A 20,489-nucleotide genomic window follows, 5' to 3' on the forward strand; every position below is an offset into this window, starting at 1 on the left:
GAATTTCAGTGTCAGGTTACAAAAGTGTGTCTATACAGTACAAATCAGTGCAATAAAGCTTGAGCTGAGAAAGAATGGGATTCTATTGTAGATCCTATTGTAAGATATGCACTCCTGTCTAAAATAGGCAAGATAAAAAGCATCTGTCACCAAAATCCTTAACTGAGTATGTGTGAACAGCAAAATAGTGGGGGAGGATGAGACCAACTTGCAAAAATCATCCTCAGATACATTTTTGAAGAAGCCTGAGAGTTTCTGTTTACATATGCAAGCCTTATCTGCCATGTTTTCATTTCACATGTGCATAGTATTATTTTTGAATGAAAAATTTGCTGAAACATACTGAACTGCTCTTGTTGTGGGTGTAGGAATCTATCGCTATTCTTTCCATGTTATTTCTGCCTCTGGTAGCAAAGTTTCTGTTTAAAAAGTAACACTCAGAAATGCATCTACTTTATAAACTGAGGCGCACACCTGTAGCTTTTTTTTCCATGCAGAGTCAAACAGTATTCAGAAGTCCTGTAAACTGCTTCATGTCTTACCTTCACAAGATTTATTGTCACTTTTAAGAGCATAGCCATTATAACAAGAGCAATGATAGCTGCCTTGCTTATTGGTACAAATGTGTTTACAACCACCATGCTGATCTTTACATTCATCAATATCTGGAAATAGATAAAAATTATTGGCGCATTAAAAATCATATCAGATCAGGATGAAAGTAACTCAAGCCAATCTCTCCCTCTCCTTCTTTCTCTCTCACTGATAACAGATTTCAAATTTCAAAGGTCATGAATTCAAAATATACATGCAAATTAATTAAATCTATAGATTTTGTGGGGGTTTTCAGGCAATGTGGCTGTGTTCTGGAAGAGTTTATTCCTGGCATTTCACCAGCATCTGTGGCTGGCATCTTCTGAAAATGCTGGCACACACTCTCTCTCTCTCTCTCTCTCTCTGTGACCCTTGGTCGAGAAGAAGTGATTTACATGTTAATCTCTGTGCTGATCTGTTGTTGAATGGCAAGGCCTCAGGGTGTCTATTTAATTAATGATCCATTGTCTGCTGGGCAATTTCCCTGACTTTGGGTGGACAATGGATCATTAATTAAATAGTCACCCTGAGGCACAATAGATCAGCACAGAGATTAACATGTAAATCACTTCCACAACCAAGGGTCACACAACCCCACTCACTCCCTTGCCAGCATTCTCTGAAGATGCCAGCCACAGATGATGGCCAAATGTCAGGAATAAACTCTTCCAGAACACAGCCACATAGCCCCAAAAAACCCCCACAAAAATATGAGTTCCAGCTGTGAAAGCCTTTGACTTTGCATTAATTAAATCTATTTTAATTCTCAAGTTGGTATTCTACTGCTGGAGAAAAGGGAAAAACAACATGGGCAAGAACCTTAGCAGCTAAGAAATCAGCTGGTAATAAAAGATGCTAAAAGTAAACCAATTATTACATGTGTCATACCAGCCAACAAGTTTAAGGACTTTTATAATATAACCCGTTCTCACTGTGACCATGTTAATGAAGGGAAGTGCATACATAAGGGTTTGGGAATGCTCCCTTCTGCACATCTCTTCATTAGTGTGTACGGACAGTTGCTGGTCTCTTGTGCTCATACTTAACCTCACCTCCCCACCCTATGCCCTACCCAGCATGCCTTTGTTTGTGTGTATGTGTTTTTGCTTTTCTTAACATAAACGGAGTTATGCTAACTCTGTGGTTTTTAGAAATAAAGGCAAACAATAACAACAACATATACCTTCAGAAGTTCTGGAATAGTGAAAGGAAGGGTGGACCGAGGAGAGGAAGAGACACTGGGCACAAACAGACAGGCCAAAATAAAGCTGCTTTGAGCCACTTTGGAAGTGTGCTGTTTAAATGACGCATGTGTCCTAAGAGGCCGGAAGCTGTCCCAAAGCCACGCTCCAGTCCTAAGGACTGGAGCACAGCTTTGCCGCAGCTTCTGGTCTCTTAAGATGCGTGTGTCATTTAAACAGCATACCTTCAAAGTGACCCGAAGCAGCTTTATTTTGGCCTGTCTGTTTGGGCCCACTGACACCATGTGGCCACATAATCCTGGAACTGCCATAGGCTCTGTGGACTAGTGCAACTGAGATTTTATTAAATTTTCCCTGTCAATGACAAGGTGCAGGCTAACCACAATTGGCAGACAAGGCAGCAACAAGAGGGAGACAGTATTGTGCAGTAGGTATAATCAAAGATGGTATTATCAAACTTCTATTGTGACTTAAAAGTCACATGAGACAACAAACTAAGTTATACCTAAGACTTTCCCCCTTCACTCACCCCCAAAAAGCATTTTTAAGTAAGACAAAGCAATTAATAAATCAGTTCTTTTGCAGCATGGTGTTCTTTTCTTGCTGTCATGTCTATTCACATAATGAGGCATCTTTCCATTGTTGCTTTTACACTGACTGGTAAGAGCCCTTCAGATAGTGGACTTTCCCCTATGCTACCTGGAGAGGCCACAGAATTAACCTGGCACCTTTGTATGCAAGACACATACTCCACTGCTGAGCTACATCCATCTCATTATAGGGAACACAGAACCATGCAATGTACAGAGCCAGGCTTACCTTTTTCACATCTGTCTCCATGCCAGCCACGTTTGCAATGGCAAAGATATCCACCTTTCAAGTCTTCACATGATACAGTGCCATCTTTATAACAAGGACTAGGTGAACACTGGTTTGGCAAATCTGGAGGTGGGTGAGACACACCGTATAAAGTATTTATTCTTCTACTGTCATAAAATCAACAAAACAAAAGTAGTGGCATTACATCACCAGACTATGCTGTTTTCTAAGCAATCTGTCCAATTACAGAGAAAATATGATTTACCAAACTAATATCAGCAATGCTTGTCCTGGAGAAATTCCTCTCAAAAGAAGAAAACATACTATAGGTAAATATTTCTCAATTTACCATCCTCATTCTGACTTTGAAGTCATGATTCTGAGAAACTATGCATTGCAAAACTGGACTATAATGTTTTTTGCACACAAAAGCAAAACATCTGGACACATTTACAACTTCTAGAATACAGCTATCTTACCTGAAGCCCTCAAGCTCTCTCTCTCTTTGTCTCTCTCTTAATCTCTGTGTGTGTATTGGGGTAGAATCTAGAACAAATGTAGTACAGGTTGAGTATCCCTCCTCTGGGATTTCAAATTCCAAAATACTCCAGAATCTAAAATTGTTCCCATGGTGGTTGGGATAGTGACACCTTTGCTTTCAGTGTACACAAACTTAGCCTCATGCTCAAAAAATATTCTTTATAAAACTACCTTCAGGCCATTTGTATAAGGTGTATAAGAAACACAAATGAATTTCATGTTTAGACTTGGGTCTCATTTCTAAGACATTTCATTACATGCAAATTTTGCAAAATCCAAAAACAACAACAACAAAAACAACAAAACAAACAAACAAACAAACCCATAATCCAAAACAGTTCTGGTTCCAAGCATTTCAGATAAGGGATACTCAACCTGCAGTATTAAGTATTTTATGTATTAAATAGTTAAAGCACTGTTTTAAATTTAAAAGATGCCACAATGGTTGAATTCTATACATACATCTTCAGTTAAATAATATGTTCAATGAATGGAGGAAAAGCAGACTTGAGGACATGCTGAGTGTACTATTTTTACAGAGGTGAAAAATCAGCCCAGTTAATCCAACATATATAATACTAAATACTGTATATCAACACCTCCAAATACCTGTGTGCCTAAACCACACAGATACCAAAAACAAAACACAGCTCTAGGTTACATAAACATGCAGGTGCATGCATAAGCATACAGCATGACCCTATTACCAGCAGTGCAATCTAACAATCTGCATTGATCCCTAACAGCATCCCTCATTCTTATATGTTCTACCTGCAAAATATCCTTCTAGTACTGCTTATATATACAGTCCCTCCACCCATGCCATTAGCCTCAAACCACAATGGATCATGAAGTTCTTGCCTTGAGTTAAGGTAGTTCAGAGAAGGGGAAAGACCCTTGAGGAGCATTCATCAACTCTCCATGACTGAAAAGTACACTTTTAATTAATTACCAGTACACAAATGTTTGCATCCCTAGTTGTCAAGCTGCACAGTCATAGTCTAGTCTAATCTAGTCTAGTCTAGGTGCGTTGTCTGTGTGATTTTCTTCTACCACCAGCAGTGGAGATCAAAGAAGAGGACATAATATAATACTATGTACATGCCAACAATTTCCATTTTTTTCTAAAGGCTTTTAGCACAACATGGCTTTGAACAGAACAGTAGGAACTGTCTACTCAAGGATTATGATGGCTGGCAATGTACTCATTCTTATTAATTCTATTACAGTCTTCCTAAATCTAGTACCATATGGACAACTAGTTTACAAATCCCATCATTCCTGCCAGCATGAGTGGGCATGCCTCTTATGGAGGATGTGGACTGTAGTCAAACACATCTGGAAGGTGCTAAGTTTGGGAAGGCTGTCTGAATACATATTAAAATGGTAATCTCTCAATTCTCATTTCTAATTTGATTTTGTTTTAAGTTCTATCTGAATTGGGAGGTCATTTACATCCTAAGCCTAAACAAAGAATACTTCAGAGTTCATCCTGTAGTAATAAAAGCTTATTTTGAATTGTAACACAATGTTCTGTTTTCAGAAACCAGAAGGAGCTATTAATTCTTAAGGAACAGCATATTACTATTCTGCCAAAAGCAGGCACATCCTTAATAGTTATAGCTTGAAACTCCAAAATCCTACTTTCTGTTAATGTCTGTAACAGTGTCTGATTAATCACTAGCTACAAATCTTCCACTCGTGGTTCATATCATGTAAACAAGGAACAATCCCATGTCACAAAATGAGGTGATCTTGTGGAAAGTCCATTGCTGGTTTAGTAGCTGCCACTTACAGAAAAGGTGAAGGAGATGAGATCAAGCAGCCTGTATCACTGTAACGGCTTACTGTGGTATCTGAATCATTCCAACATGTTTCTTCCTTTCTTAAAAGACATATATTCTATTCAGCAGAATGTAACAGAAATAGAAACCCAACCGGGTAGCAGACCAACAATTCCTTTGTCAGCAGACAGGACATCCTGGTTACTTTGACATCATGTTTGTTATTTTCTTGTTAGAAGGAAAGATCTGGCAGCTATTTAACAGGAAAGAATTGAGAAATCCTGGCCTTTATGGCAGTTGGTATTTTGACAATAGAAAGCGGATCTCCTTACCCCCACAACAACAAAACCCAAATATTCTTTCACATTCTTCTTGCGTGTGAGAGAGAAAAGACTTCTTATTGCATTTTTTCCATGTAATATTTTTAAATAAATGCTTCTGTTTTTAAACTGTGTCTTGGAAATGTAAATTCCATAGCTGTTATCCTCAAATTGCAGATGACCTGGAGGAGGACTATTCTTACAATGGCTTACAATAATCCTGCTATATAGTCATAGGTTAGGAAGAGTAGCTTAAGAATACTTCTTCCACCAGAATTTCCTAAATTTGTTGTGTGTGCATATGTGTAGGCTGAGAGTGGTTTACTACAACCCAATAATATAGTCAAATGATATTATAGTGGCAAAGTCTGTCACAGTTAGAAGAGGAACTGGCTTCTTCAGATTACTCTACTTTGTATAATTAGTCCCCCATACTGTGTATTGGGGACAGTCTCCATGTATCGCAACTTGACCTATCAGATGGGGGCTGAGGTTAAAAGAGGTTAAAAAATTAGCATCTTCTCTCCCTCCTTCTGTCTGAAAGACACTGCAGCTACAGGTGTGCACCACAATGCAACACAATTCTTATGTTATCAAGATGCAGAACAGTTACATAACAACAGACAAATTCAAAGATATAACCATGTTAGTCTGTTGAATCAGTACGTAGAGAGATCTTGTAGAACTTTTGAGACTAACTGAAAGAAAGAACTTGGCAGCATGAGCATTCATAGAGGTCAGTCTACTTTCTCAGAAGATTTGGTTTCAGTTAGTCACAAAGGTGCTACAAGATCTCTCTACAACAGACAAATGTTTCACAATAACTCATTTTCATAATACCACCTATTTGTCTCAATCACTTGAGATCATCATAGTGTCATGTTTAAAACACTCAGTGCAGCAAAACACCTCAGCTGCATCAAGGCAAACCTAACTGAATTGCTATTTCCATCTTGCCAAAGCCAGCACTCACTTGAATAGTGACGTGTTGTAGTCCATTCATTTGCAAGGAAAAATACAATATACAGTATACACTTTTATTACACTGAAATACTGAAATCCTACAAAAAAAGAAAAAGAAAGAAAAAGGAAAAAAGAAAAAGAAAGCCAACACACATTACGTTACTTTACTCCTTTCTATGGCATAAACATAGCAAGGAACCAACATTCTCCCTTCTAATGATCACACTTATGATTTCCAAGGATTCATTTTATTTTAAGACATGAATCATAAACATAAACCAATTTTAAAAGTTCTAGTGGATAAAGACACGGACAAGCAAATGTGTAATCCTAGTCTCATTTTTACAAGCTCCAAATTAGCCCTTTAGTACCTGTTTTTGTTAATTGCTCTCAAGCCGACATTGACTGTGAATGAGACTCTCTGAGACCTCAACCTACCTCAGGCCCTGCAGGTCCTGGCCCGTGTCCACCGTGACTGACTCTAACCATCTGACACGTGATCTTCTATTGCCTTCCAACTTTCCTAGCATCATTGCCTTTTCTAATGATTCATTTTTCCTCATGATGTGGCCAAAGTACGACAGCCTCAATTTATTCATCCTGGCTTCCAGAGATGGTTTGAGCTCGATCTGTTCTAGACCCCATTTGTTTCTCTTCTTGGGTGCTCATGGTATCCTCACTATTCATCTCCAGCACCACATTACACACTAATTACACAGCATTCATGCATTCAACTTTAGTACTTATTCCCCTGTTATAATCTAGTGGCTAAGGATGTAAAGTGTCAAGGGCTGTTCAACAGTGGAACACACTCCCTTGGGGTCTCCCTCCTTGGAAGTCTTTAAATAGAGGCTGGATGGCCATCTGTCGGGGATGCTTTGACTGAGAGTTCCTGCATGGCAGAGGGCTGGACTGGATGGCCCTTTTGATCTCTTCCAACTCTATGATTCTATGAGTTTCTGTTTCAAATCCCACATCTCCTACAATACATTAAGTTGCCTTTGACAAAGTGCTATCTCTCAATGTTTTAAATGTGAAACCCAGTGCTGAAAGGCAGCAGCTTGCCTAAGGCAACCTAGTGAGTTCTTGGTTTACATATCAACTTTACAGGCTGTTGTTAAGGATTGCTGACACAAATGCACATGAAAGCATTCTGAATACTAAGGAAAACACTGTTTCCTATTGAAGTGAACTCAGTGAAGCTTACTTCTTAGCACAGATGTCACTTGTCTGTGTTGTTAAGAGGGGGGAAAGTAGAAATGACCTAGTAATTCTGTTTCACTCAGCTTATTCCTTATGTGCATGTGCTTTTTATTTTATTTTTTTTAATAGAATTACTTCTATTTCCTCAAATACAAGCTGAAAATATGAACTACATAAATTTCACTGGTGCTTGACTATTGATACGAATGTAAGTTATTTCAGAACACAAAACCACACACACACATACACACTTAATAATTTAATTTGTCTCTCCTCCTTGTCCTCTAATAATCTCTACATGTATCCTGACCTAGCTGCTTCCTCTACTGTGTCCAGATTTCAATATTTTTAAGCAGACATTTAGTTTGTGCACTGCACTCATCAACCTACATATATCTAGCAAATTTGATTCAATGAAATCCTGAAGGAGGCAGATGTATTTTATGTTGAATCAAGTAGGTGAATGGACAGAGAACTAAAAACAAACGAAACTGTTGGTTTCTTTGTGTACCTTCATTTCCAACATATGGTAAACCTATGGTGATCCTATCACAGTTTTGTTTTTGTTTTTTTTGTTTTGCTATATTTGCTAAGATCCTCCCTCCATTTCAACTGCCACTGCCTTGGACTCAGAGAAGAAGATACAGGCACAGTTCTATGATGCCTAGGCCCAGAGGATGATGAAAGATTATCCACTACATCCCAAATGCCATTGCTATGGCCTTGGAGGGAGAGAAGAGGCACTATCTTCTAGGTTTAATCCCATTCCACACTGTCATCCTCTTTTCATTTTGTGTCATGTCTTAATTAGATTATAAAATATGGGTAAGAGGTGATATGATAGCCCTGTTTAAGTATTTGATGTGAAGTGGAATCTGCAATAAAGGAAATGGGGGGAAATAAATCACCGGGAACAGATGATATCCCAATTGAAAAGCTACAGTGCTTACTTAAATACGCCAACAAATATGGAAAACAAAGAGGTGGCCAACAGACTGGAAACGTTCGATTTACATACCAATTCACAAGAAAGGAGATACAAAAGACTGCAGCAACTATAGGACAATAGCACTAATCTCACACGCAAGCAAAGTAATGCTCAAAATTTGGCAGCATAGACTCCAAACATACATGGAGAGAGCAATTACAGTTATGCAAGCAGGATTCAAAAAAGGAAGTGGCACTAGGCACCCCATTGCAAACATATGATGGCTAATGAAGTGCTCTAAAGAATTCCAAAATGGAATCAGCATGTGTTTTATAGACTACAGCAAAGCATTTGATTGTATAGATCATGAAAAGCTATGGAATCCATTCAAAGACATGGGCGTGCCACTACATCTGATAGTCCTAATGTAGAATCTGTACCAAGAACAAGACCACTGTCAGAACAGAATTTGGGGAAACAAAGTGTTTTCCAATAGGCAAAGGGGTCAGGAAAGGCTGCATCCTATCACTTTACTTGTTTAATTTATATGCTGAAAACATCATAAGAAAAGCAGAATTCAAATCAGAAAGAGGAGGAGTTAAGATAGGAGGAAGCAACATTAACAACCTAAAATATGCTACGACACCATATTATTGGCAGAACACATTCAGGAATTGGAACAGTTATTAAGGAAGGTCAAAGATGAAAGTGCAAAGACAGGTCTGATGTGAAACATAAAGAAAACAAAAATAATGACCACAGAAGAAATACACAAATTCAATCTAGACAACAAGGCAATTGAAATAATTAAAGAATTCCCATATCTAGGATCAAACATTGACCTGAATGGAGACTGCAGTCAAGAAATAAGAAGACTAGGAATGGGAAGGGCAGCTGTGAAAGAACTGGAAAAGATACTGAAGAGCAAAGACATACAACTGAGCACTAAAGTCAGAATCATTTAGCTCATTGTATTCCCAGTTACCATGTACAGATGTGAGAGCTGGATAGTGAAGGAAGTAGGCAGAAAGAAAATCAACTCATTTGAAATGTGGTGCTGGAGAAGAGTACTTAGGATACCATGGACAGCCAAGAAGACAAATAAATGAGTTCTTGAACAGATCACACCAGGCTCTCCTTGGAAGCAAAGATGATCAAGTTGAGACTATCATACTTTGGCCACATAATGAGAAGGCATGGATAACTGGAAAAAACAATAATGGCAGGAAAGGTAGAGCATAGAAGAAAGAGAGGAAGACCACAAAGTAGATGGATAGACTAAATCGGGGGGTTATGGCAAGGGCTTGAAGGATCTAGGCAGAGCAGTGGAGGATAGGGATTCTTGGAGATATCTCAAGCACAAGGTCATCATGAGTCGGAACTGACTCGAGGGCAGCTAACAACAACAACAACATATTGAGAATGGAGGAAGCTTGTTTTTGCTGCTCCAGAGAATAGGACTTGGAACTATGGATACAAGCTACAAGAAAAGAGATTCCACTGAAATATTAGGAGGAACTTCCTGAGAGTAATAGCTATTCAACTGTGGAACACACACACTTGGAGTGTGGTGGCGTCTCCTTCTTTAGAGGTTTTTAAACAGACGCTGGATAGCCATCTGTTGGGAGTGCTTTGATTGTGTCTTCTTGATGGCAGGGGAGTTAGACTGGATAGCCCTTGAGGTCTCTTCCAACTCTATTATTCTATGATTCTATGCCTGAGAACAGGGAACTGTTTCGTTGTTCTTTTACTTGTAAAGTACCACATATAGCAATGGTACTATACAAAATAAACGACACCAAGAACAGCAGCAACAACAACAGTTTTCAGAGGGAGTTTGCCCATGCCTTCCTCTGAGGCTAAGAGAGTCCCAAGGTCACCCAGTGGGTTTCTGTGGTTGAGCAGGAATTTGACCTCTTGTCTTCAAAACTTATAGTCCAGCAATGAAACCACTATAGTACACTGGCCTCAATGAAATAGTGCAGAGGTGCAAATGGCATACATAATCACTGTATAATTTTGAAAAATTATGCACAAGAGTGGAAAGAGAGACCATACAAAATGTTTCTGCAGATTCTTTTTGCTATTTTTTAAACATTAGAATCTTCCCCTCAAGCTCTTATATAGAAGACAACAGGAGTAACAAAGATAGACACGTGACTGAAGAAAAAAACAACTTTATGACACTTTAAGATAAACAAATATATCATGGAAAGAAAGCATGGAACTGACCACTGCTTCCCAAGCTGATGCGGGGGGAAGGGGGGGCTGGCACTTACATTCCCCCCCCCCCCCCCCATGTGCCAGGGACTTGTAATATATTTGTTCCTACTGGCAATGTTTCTTTGTTCCTGGAAACTAACTAGGGACTGGCACTAGCTTATGGCTCACCACTCCGAGTAGCACTGGAGTAGAGTGCACTTTATCAGACACATCAAGGGTATCATTCAATTTCTTGGTCCCTGTAATGATGGAAGTCGGAGAGGTGATATTGAAAGTGGCAATAAAATGCAAAATTGCGCTTTGTGACCACCGCCTCAAATTTTCAATATGTTTTTCTTGTAAAACATAAGGCCCCGGAGCCACTTTAAACTTTGAAAAGTTAAAGCATATTTTAATCAAATAAATAAACAAATGATTCGTTTCTTATTTTTTTACCCAGGGAAACAACTAAACATTGACACATCACCAATGGACCACTTTCCTTGTACTTTCTTGTACAATTCTCTGGAATATGCTAAACTGGACACAGTTTAATGGAGACTGAACACTGCAGCAAGTGGGCATGAGATGAAAAGACAGTGGAAATGGAAATAGGAAAAACCATACTGAATATACCCCAAAGAGTCCTTCTGTAGGCCTTGAAATAATAGTTTCAAAATTTTTTCAAGGAGTGGAAAGGGATGGAGAGATAAAAACATGTCTGAGTTTCATTATGGGTTTCTAATTGTTTGGAAACAAAGAATAATTTAACTCCTTTCAACTGAAAAGAATGGCCAAATCGCTAGAACAAATAAAAAGTCAAGTTCAAAGCAAAGTAATATATTTTATTCAAATCTTTTCACCCAAATGTGAATCTCTTTTAAATTTGTAATTAGAAAATGATCTGCTAATCAAAAGTAATAGGGACAAAACCAAATGCAGGAAAAGCTGTTGCCAAGAAGTACGAAACTGTTGACTTCTGTTGGATATGAGATATGGAATTCCAAAATAAAAACACTGTAATACAGCCCAAACATTACATAACAGTTCCACTGAAACTGATTCCCCCCCACCCTTGTTAGAAGGTTTGAAGAATTAAAAAGGCAATTTCCATTCCCCTTTTATTCATTCAGCTCTGTAGTTACATCACACAGAAGCAGGTCTCTGACAGGACAGGAATGTGGTCTGTGTTTTTTTTCCTACAAATATTCAGCAAAATATTTACTAAATTTAAAGGGAGCTAAAAGGGGAATGTATATTATTGCTCAATACATTCCAGTTTAAAGCAACAGCTAAAACTGCCATAAGGCAGAACTAACTCATCATATTCCCGTATTCTGTTGTCTTCTATTGATAACTTCTGCTTGATAACACAGGTCCAAAACACACTGCAGAAATAATCTAATCTGAGACCGCTTTAACTGCCTTGGCTCAGTGCTAGGGAATTCTTGGAACTAAAGTTCTGTGAAGCATTGAGCCTTCTCTGTCAAAGAGAAGATTCCCAGGATTCTCTAGCACTGAGCCAGGGCAGTTAAAGCAGTCTCAAACTGAATCATTTCTGCAGTGTGTTTTGGACCACACTTATCCCATTTACCTGTACTCGAATCCTAAATATAATTTTACACTTCATTTAAGCATGCATAGGTGTACAGCTTTGCTTTTTTTCTCCTTTTTTACAGTCTTTTCTCATTTTTGATCCTAACTTTGGACTCTTTTTACTTTTTAAGTCTCTGTTGCAGGGGATACTGCTTATAGATTACAGTGGAAGAACTGTAGGATTAAAAGTAGATATGTAGATAGCTTTGAGATGTTCTTGCATGAAAAATCTGTGAGGTGATAACATATACGATGCTACATTGTGTTCTGCTAGAAACTTTGTAGACATTTCTAATTAGCGTGAAATTCATATCTGACCTTCTTTGTTGCCAGACTCTCCATCTTTTCTTTTCAAATCCTATATCTAGTCAAGACACATTCTTGTCCCTAAGCTTCATCTTTGAGGCTTCCCCAACCTCTTCTAAGATTTATTTCCTTCTAAGTCACTTTGTTCCTGTTCTTTTTCTCTTAGCCTCCTCTATTCATTTACCTCCACAGCTTGCTCTTTTCCTTTATTAAGCAATCACACCTCTTAGACCATATTTCCATTCCTTATGCACGGTACACACAGCGCTAAAGTGCCATGCTGGCGTCATACTAGGGTTAAGGGACTGCGCAGCAACCACATGGTCCCTAACTGTAGTATGGCATGGTGTCATAACAATGGCAGCGTCCTATATACATGGGCGCCACCACTGTTATGTAAGCACCATGCAGCATCTGCACATTGTCGTGCGCCACTTATGTAACCAGTGCGCCAATGGCGCACTTGTTATGCCACCCCTGTGGCTTTAAAAGAACTCAATTTTTGCGGGTTCTTTTTCCTCCACAGGGAAGCCGCTCCAGACATCCAGGAAGTACGTACCGGGCCTTAGTCTCCCTTTCTGATTTAGTTTCCCTACACACATTTTCCCATTCTGTTAAAATTAATCAACCACTCATGTCCCCAAATGAGTTCCTCCAGAACCAGTGAAACTGACTTTTTCACGTTGCCTATTCAAGCTGCTACTGAAATGTTTTTGTGGGGATTATAAATTGCCACCCTGGAAACACAAACTGCATTTTAGGCTACTCTCTATTTTCCTCTGGCACCACTATAGCACCCAGCCTCTTCTTTCATTGGCTAAAACACTATATACAATATTATATAACCTCAAGCCTCTTCAAGTAACAGCCAGCCTAGGTGACCAGCAGAGCTGTGGACTTATAGGCCCGGTACAGACTGCCGGAGAGCGGCGGTTTGTGGCCGATTTTAGGGCTCAGGAATGCGGAGCGTCTGCACGCTCCTGCACCCTACCATTCACCGCTGGCACCATTCTGCCGTGGCCTCATTCACATGGGGGCCGCCATGATGATGCAGGTGCGGCGCAGCATCCAAATGTCACCGCACCGTGCGTCATCGGTGCGCACAAGTGTACCAATGGCACAACAATGGCGCCCAGCAAATTGTCAGCGCAACTGCTGGGGTCCAACAACCACTATCAGCAACTCAAACAAGTCCTGGGGTTAAATCAGACCCTTGGAGCAGAGCTGGCAAATTTCCACAAGCAGAAGCATGGCTCCAAAGTCCAATTGGGATGACAGCAACTGGATGTCTTCCAGGAACTGCAGCAATGCAGGACCCTCCGGGGACACACAGCAAACCGATGCTATAGCTTCTTCTGATAAACCACCAGAGAAACTAAGTCCTCAAAGTGCTCTTTATTCACAGTGCTATAATACAAATCAAGATCTCTATAACTCCATACCATACCAATCCAACTCCTTCTACAAACCCACACCACACCCTTGCAACCCCTGGGCTTATACAGTCTCCAGACCATGTGGTCTCTCAAACCCAGTGAGTTCAGGTGTGTAGCCATGTCATGTGTCTCCTGTGCAATCTAGACACATGGTTTCATCATCCATGGCTACGTGCACTTGGGCATTGAAGTGTCCTTGAGCCAATGAGCTTCAGCTGTGCTGATCAACCTTGCCACTCTGCTGAATGCTCATGGCCAAACACACACACATCAAGCATTTCCCTGTGTGCTGTGTTTTAACCCTTCAAATCCCTGACACAAATGGACTAAAAAAAACCCGTTTTTAGCGGGTTCCTTTCAGTCCTGACAGAGTACAGCCTCCTTGCAGCATAAAAACGGGCAGCTACAGGCTGCCCTTTTGAGGCGGTCTGTCGAGCCCCATACACTCCATTTTCTCATTAAGTAAGACTGCAAAGAGGAGTTTGAAAGCTTTCATTTCCATTTTTCAATTAATAATTTCTTGCTACATTATTCAAGCACAATCTTGGTTTCTTGGAACAAGTCAAGAAAACACTGTATCACCTGTTGGGTTTATTTCTACAAACCATGATCAATATTAATCACAGTTTAGGATTTGCACATAATGACAGACTATAGTTGACCAAAAGCAAATCAAAAGCTTCCACTATTCACCTCATAAGAATGCTAGAGGAAAGAGGGGGAAATAAAAGTATGAGGTCTGAGGGTTTCTGCAGCCTATCTTGTAACACTAAACCATTTATCTGACATGTTGCAAACATTCCATGCTTTCTCAAATGGAACAAATGAGAAGAGAGAGTGTAAATGAAGCTGAATGTGAAATGGAATGATTTCTCACAAAGATAAAAACAATGTACAGTACTATATATTTTTCTAACACAGAAATATGAAAACAGCTTACTATGTACACATGTATGGAAATCTGGATTTCTTGTATATGGTGACCCATACTTCCGAATACACGCTGAAAAACAAAATACAAAAAATATTATTGAACTAGAAGCAAAAAATAAACTGACTTCTAATCTGTCAGAATAAAAATGTTTTAATTTCTGGAAAACATTTGGGCTCAAGTTTGGTTAAATAGTGCTCTGCAGTATCATTCTTTAACCAGATGTTGCAATGGTGTTAAATATCTTATTAATTCAAGGTACTGGATAAAGTCTGAGAAACACAACTCAAGACAAAATACAGCTAGTGTTCACATGTCTAATTATAGTAGTATAATAGTCTGATTTTGAAGGAGCAGGACTATTTCCTACTATTCCTGTTTAGTGATACTCAAGTGAGCATCCTATAAACGTTTGCCACAAGAATCAGAATATCTTATGGAAATAAACTAAACATTAACATGTGGTCACTTTTATCCAGTAGGAAGAAATGCTCAAGCAAAATATCCTGATGTTGAAATTCATAACTGAAGAAACAGTTAAGAATAGATCAGTGCTGTTTAACAAATCCAGCTGTCTCTCAAATTGCACTTTAAGTTCTTGGATACATGTGCATTTCTGTGCAAATTTCCAATGGATAGCGGGGCATTATCCTTTTCTTTTTTGCAACCCAGTGAATTCTTTTATAGACATGCAAATAACAGATTACATGGTCTTTTAACTTCCTTCCAACCCCTCAAAGTGAGTCCCCTACAAAGCAATCTGCTTTCAACCCCCCCCCCCCAAGTTTACAAAATATTTCCTAATTTTAAAAATGGCTAATAATGGGAGGCAGGATGTAAGACAGGCAGAAGCTTCACTTGAGGGAAACACAAACTAAAATAAATTAAAACAAACTACAAAGACAAACCTTTGAATCACAGCCAATTGTTATAAATACTGGCATAATATGTCCTGTTTTATCATAGATAAATGCATACTGTTATACTGCACTTCTGTGATAAAGCTCTTAAAAAGGGATAACAAAATACCACTACCAAATATTCAACATATAACTGCAACTCACCCAAGTATTTCGGGTAAAAATAGTCCTGTGGGGGGGAAAAAGCAAACAGAATTACTGGAAAAATATATTTCATCTATATTTGCAATTAATACTAAAATAGTTGCTGATAGTTTGATAACTCAGCAATGTTGTTTTAATTTGAAATTTGGGTCTTTGTATCTCACTTTGGTGGAACAGAGGGAAAGTAACTCTGATTGCCCTCTTCATTCTGTAATGCTTTGCTCTTTTACAAATGTGCTATCAGTTCTGCAAAGCACAGCAGCAGAATGTTCGCTGCATAAATAGCCTGATTCATGGTATTCATTCATTAGATCATAGAATCAGAGAGTTGGAAGAGACCACAAGGCCATCCAGTCCAACCCCCTGCCATGCACAGTCAAAGCACCCCTAACAAATGGCCATCCAACCTCTGTTTAAAAATCTCCAAAGAAGGAGACTCCACCACTCTTTGAGGGAGTGTGTTTCACTGTCAAACAGCTTACTGCAACTTCTATTGGCTAAAAAGGCTCCTAGATGCCCAGATGAAAATAGAAGTCTATACAGCTGGAAAATCTGCTGCAGGCCTGGGAAACCTGTTGGTGGTAGACAACTCTGGGGCAGAGTAAGGCCAGCCAATGGAGTTCCAGCCAATGAGGCCCCTTGGTGGCTGCCAGTCCAGTGGTGTCATGGAGGGAGTGTGGCACTCCAGATGACACCCCAGAGGAGGTGTAATACCCTGCACGGCCCTCCTCCTCATCCAGGGGATGGATGTGCATGTATTGGTGATCCTGCACACACACCATTGCACAGCACTTTCTCTGAGGAAGTGGAGGGGCAATCACTTGTCCCCCAGTGCTTCTCCACTGCCTGGCTTTCTCCTGAAGAGGAAGCCAGGCAGCAGCGGAGGAGAAGGAGAGGCGAGTGCACCCCTTATGTTCCCTCCCACTGCCTCACTTGCCTGGCTGTCCCTTGGCCACCCTGGGTAGGCGGCCAGGCAAGAGAGAGAGCAAGACTGGCAGCATAAGGGGAGGAGAGGCAGGAGAATCTGCTGCCACTGTTTTCTGGCAGCCCCTATAAGGTTTGGCCAGGGAGATTGACGTGGACAGGTGAAGGAAGCAGTGCTGCCCCCAACCAGTAGCCCTTCCACTTCATGTGGTGTCACTGTGCCGTCATCAACCCACGCTAGTCCTTGCCAAGCAAGGACAGAGAATGATAAAGATGGCTGCATTAGCTTATTCTACCACTCACACGCTGTTAAGAGTAAATGAAGTAGGGGTGATGTGAACCCAAGCTACTGTCTTGAATGTCAGTTGAAACAAAGATACAAGGAAGGGGAACCAGGAAAAGCAGCTATGCTCAGGTATCCACATTTTTTTCCAATCCCATCCCCTTGTTGCTTGGCTCCAGCAGAGATTCAAAGCAGTAGCCAGCATCTAGTGGCCCCTGCTACCTTTTCTTTTGACAAAATGTAAACAGGCCAAGAAGAATTGGTATCACCACTGTCTTCTGCTAATCTTCCTTCCATGGCAGGGTGTGTGTGTGCGCACGCGCGTGCCATGTGCCTATGTCTGTGAGACAGGGCCACCACCACTGAAGCACAGCTATAATAACTGCTCCTTTAAAAAGAGCAGACCCTCCTGGAACAAGAACAAGGACGGGCATTTCTATTTCTTGCTCCTGGGCCACCAAACCATAAGCCACATGCAAACAGAGGCAGTGGTGATTTTAAGGAGACGTTTCTCTTTCTGCTGCTTAAAATGAAATTATTCTGAGTTTCTAGGCCAGCAAAGTCAAGAATACACATCTACCAGGCTCACATGAGAATCATGAAATCTAGCTAATAAATCTGAACATTACGAGGAAAAGTGCATTCTTATTGCTGTGTGCCTTCAATTTATTTCTGACTTATGGTGACCTTAATATGAACCTATCACAGGATTTTCTTGTCAAGATTTGCTCAGACGTCCCCTGAGGCTGAGAGCATGTGACCTGTCCTAAATCACCCAGTGGATTTCCATGGCTGAACAGAGATTTGAAACCCTGAAATCCAGAGTCGTAGTCCAACACTCAAGCCACTATACCATGCTAGGTTTTCCCACACCTTAAAGTAGAGCATGAAAGAGAAACTCACAAACACACACTGGTTACAATCATCATGAGTTCCTAAGATATACCTAATCAATGCACTATAAAATACCAGTATAAAGCCATAGGCCAAGTAGGCAATGATATTTTAAACAATTCTGTCTTTTAAGAAATTTAGGACAGAGAGTAGGATTAACTGTCAAACAGAGGATTCTTCACTTTAGCTATCATTATCCATGTAGACTAGGAGATTCTGGAAGCTGTAGCCAAAAAAAGTAATCTGATCTCTTGATCTGAAGAAAGCACTGTGAAGTTATTCCATCTTTTTATCCTTAACAGATTTTTTTTTTTGCAGTAAAGAAAAAGACAGAATTATTGGAAAAAACCAGGGAACATTGCAAGTGGACAACAACATCATGTGTAGCCATCATAAAATTCATTGAGTAAGGCTGGACGCCAGTGTGATAATAAAATCTTAATCTTAAGCATCCCCACAGAAACAATAACTAGATCCAGCAAATCCTTCAAATATATCTTGAACCTTACATCTTCTTTCTAGCAAACAGGAGAGGTTAAGAGCAACAGACTAGCCCTGAATATTATTCTCAAATAGCCAAATCGTACGGATACTTTTAGCTTTCAATTGCTGCTAAGCAGCATTTGAGGTCAGAGAAGGGAAAGAAAAGAATGGCAAATGAGGTTCAGTATATGCATGAGATGACAACAAGCAAAAGTAAAGGAAATTACATGGTGGGAAGGATGTTATGGTGAATACACTGGGCAAAGTAAAGTGGGATGTACATATGGCAAATACTTCTTCAGGGTACCAAATGTGGGAGCTCCAAGGCAAAAATCAACAGAGATACCCACAATAAAAGTCAAAACTATTCTAAATTATGTGTATTTTAAATATTTATGATGCCTGATTTTTCCCCATCTCATTAAGCATCCTTCAGTGCAGTCTGTAATCCAGAATAGTTCTATAATATTAAAATGAGCTGCTCTAGAGGTATTAATCTGTAGCTTTAAATATCTACAGCATGACAAACAGTTTTGCTTACTTTGGAGTGGAGGGAGAATAAAAAATGGGCTGGAAACAGCCTTTTTCTGCACATGACATTTCCATTTGTTCAGGCTTCTGAAGCTCAGTGGATTGGCTTTTCTGTTCAGCTTATACCAAACGGATTAAATTGGCAGCCAGAACAAACTGCATTCTATACAGAAAAACGTTAGTTAAGGTCAAGGTGGCAGCATCATACAAAGGTGAGTTTGCCCTATAGATATACCAAATTATCTCCTCTGATGCAGGAGGAACATGCATCAAGATTCAGTTTCATCTGTTATGACATAAAATTAAATGTTTATACATGTTTTGCTAGCTCAAATCCTTAGATTTAAATCAGAATGATCAAAGATAAAAACTAAACAGAATCCTATTTCTGTCTTCTGATGACAGGGCTTTCAGAACTACACTACAACCAACAGAACAACATTTATAAATATAAATATTAAATCACACAAAATATGTTTGCGATATTAAGTGCTAATGTCAAAAGATTTTAAAGGAAAATGGAGAACCTTGATCTTGAAGCTACAGAACTTTGTGACAACAGACTACATTCTGTCTTACAACAGCATGTTTTACACAATTTGTAGATTATTCAAGAAGCAAACTTCCGGGAAGCGGCCGTTTTTGTCCCCTTTACATTTGCTTTATTTTTGCATTATTTTTGGTCTGGTGAAATGTCATGTGATAAACATCCTGCATTTATGGGGGTTTTTAAAATTTAAATCTACTTTAAATCTCGTTTCTCACTAGTGTGATAAGGTCCAAAGTCAAAGACATGGTGAACCTTCAAGTTCAGTTGAATGCTTCAAGTTTAGATGGTACAAAATTTCGGGGACTGAGGAAGGAACTGAAAAATCCAACAGCCAAGCCAAATCATGACCAAAGATAGATTTCCTAAGTGCTCCAAATTTCTAGTAAAATTTTAACAGAGGGTAGGTGGGAAAAAAGGGAGATGAATTCTATAACTTAGTACTGTGAACACTCATTTATGTTTCTAGAAATTGTACTATTAAATGCTGAAGCTATGCACTTAAGATCCAAGTTCAAATCACAACTTAGTCACAAACACACTGTAAAAAAGCCTGTAGGCTGTACATGCAAGCCTATTACTATAAAAGCCATATCAAAATTAGGATAATAGTTATAAAAATTAATATCCCGCTGGGTTTATAGCATTATTTCATTTCTATGGTGCTCAAAATCTTGTAAAATTTCCAAAAGCATCAGCTTCAGAACAAGGAACATTTCTGTGAGCTACCTACAACAGAGGGAGGCTCTGCACGACAGTGCCAACAGTAAGGTTTTAGTTTGTATATTATATATGTTGTCAAAGGAGCCAAACTAATTTGGGCAGACAGGACTCAGCATGATGGATTACCTCCTTTAAAATGCAAACTAAAATGCAGAGCAGAGCCACCACACCATTGGCATGGGAGCCACCAGCCACTTTTAAGTGCAGAGGTGGTTT

The 20,489-nt window shown here is 39.6% G+C and overlaps 1 protein-coding gene across 1 annotated transcript in view; it reads right to left on the reverse strand.

Moving 5' to 3' along the window:
- GAS6 (growth arrest specific 6) overlaps window positions 1-20,489 on the reverse strand; it is a 67,094-nt gene that overhangs the window by 24,213 nt on the left and 22,392 nt on the right. The window contains exons 3-6 of the mRNA XM_089511333.1: window positions 15,889-15,913; window positions 14,834-14,896; window positions 2,616-2,738; window positions 543-665 (exon numbers count right to left, since the gene is read on the reverse strand). Coding sequence (XP_089367459.1) covers window positions 543-665; window positions 2,616-2,738; window positions 14,834-14,896; window positions 15,889-15,913 — 334 coding nt within the window. The remainder of the gene's footprint in view (window positions 1-542; window positions 666-2,615; window positions 2,739-14,833; window positions 14,897-15,888; window positions 15,914-20,489) is intronic.

This window comes from Sceloporus occidentalis, unplaced genomic scaffold, assembly GCF_023333645.1.
Source record: "Sceloporus occidentalis isolate IW3139 unplaced genomic scaffold, rSceOcc1.0.p SCAF_2, whole genome shotgun sequence".
Classification (NCBI taxonomy): Eukaryota; Metazoa; Chordata; class Lepidosauria; order Squamata; family Phrynosomatidae; genus Sceloporus; species Sceloporus occidentalis.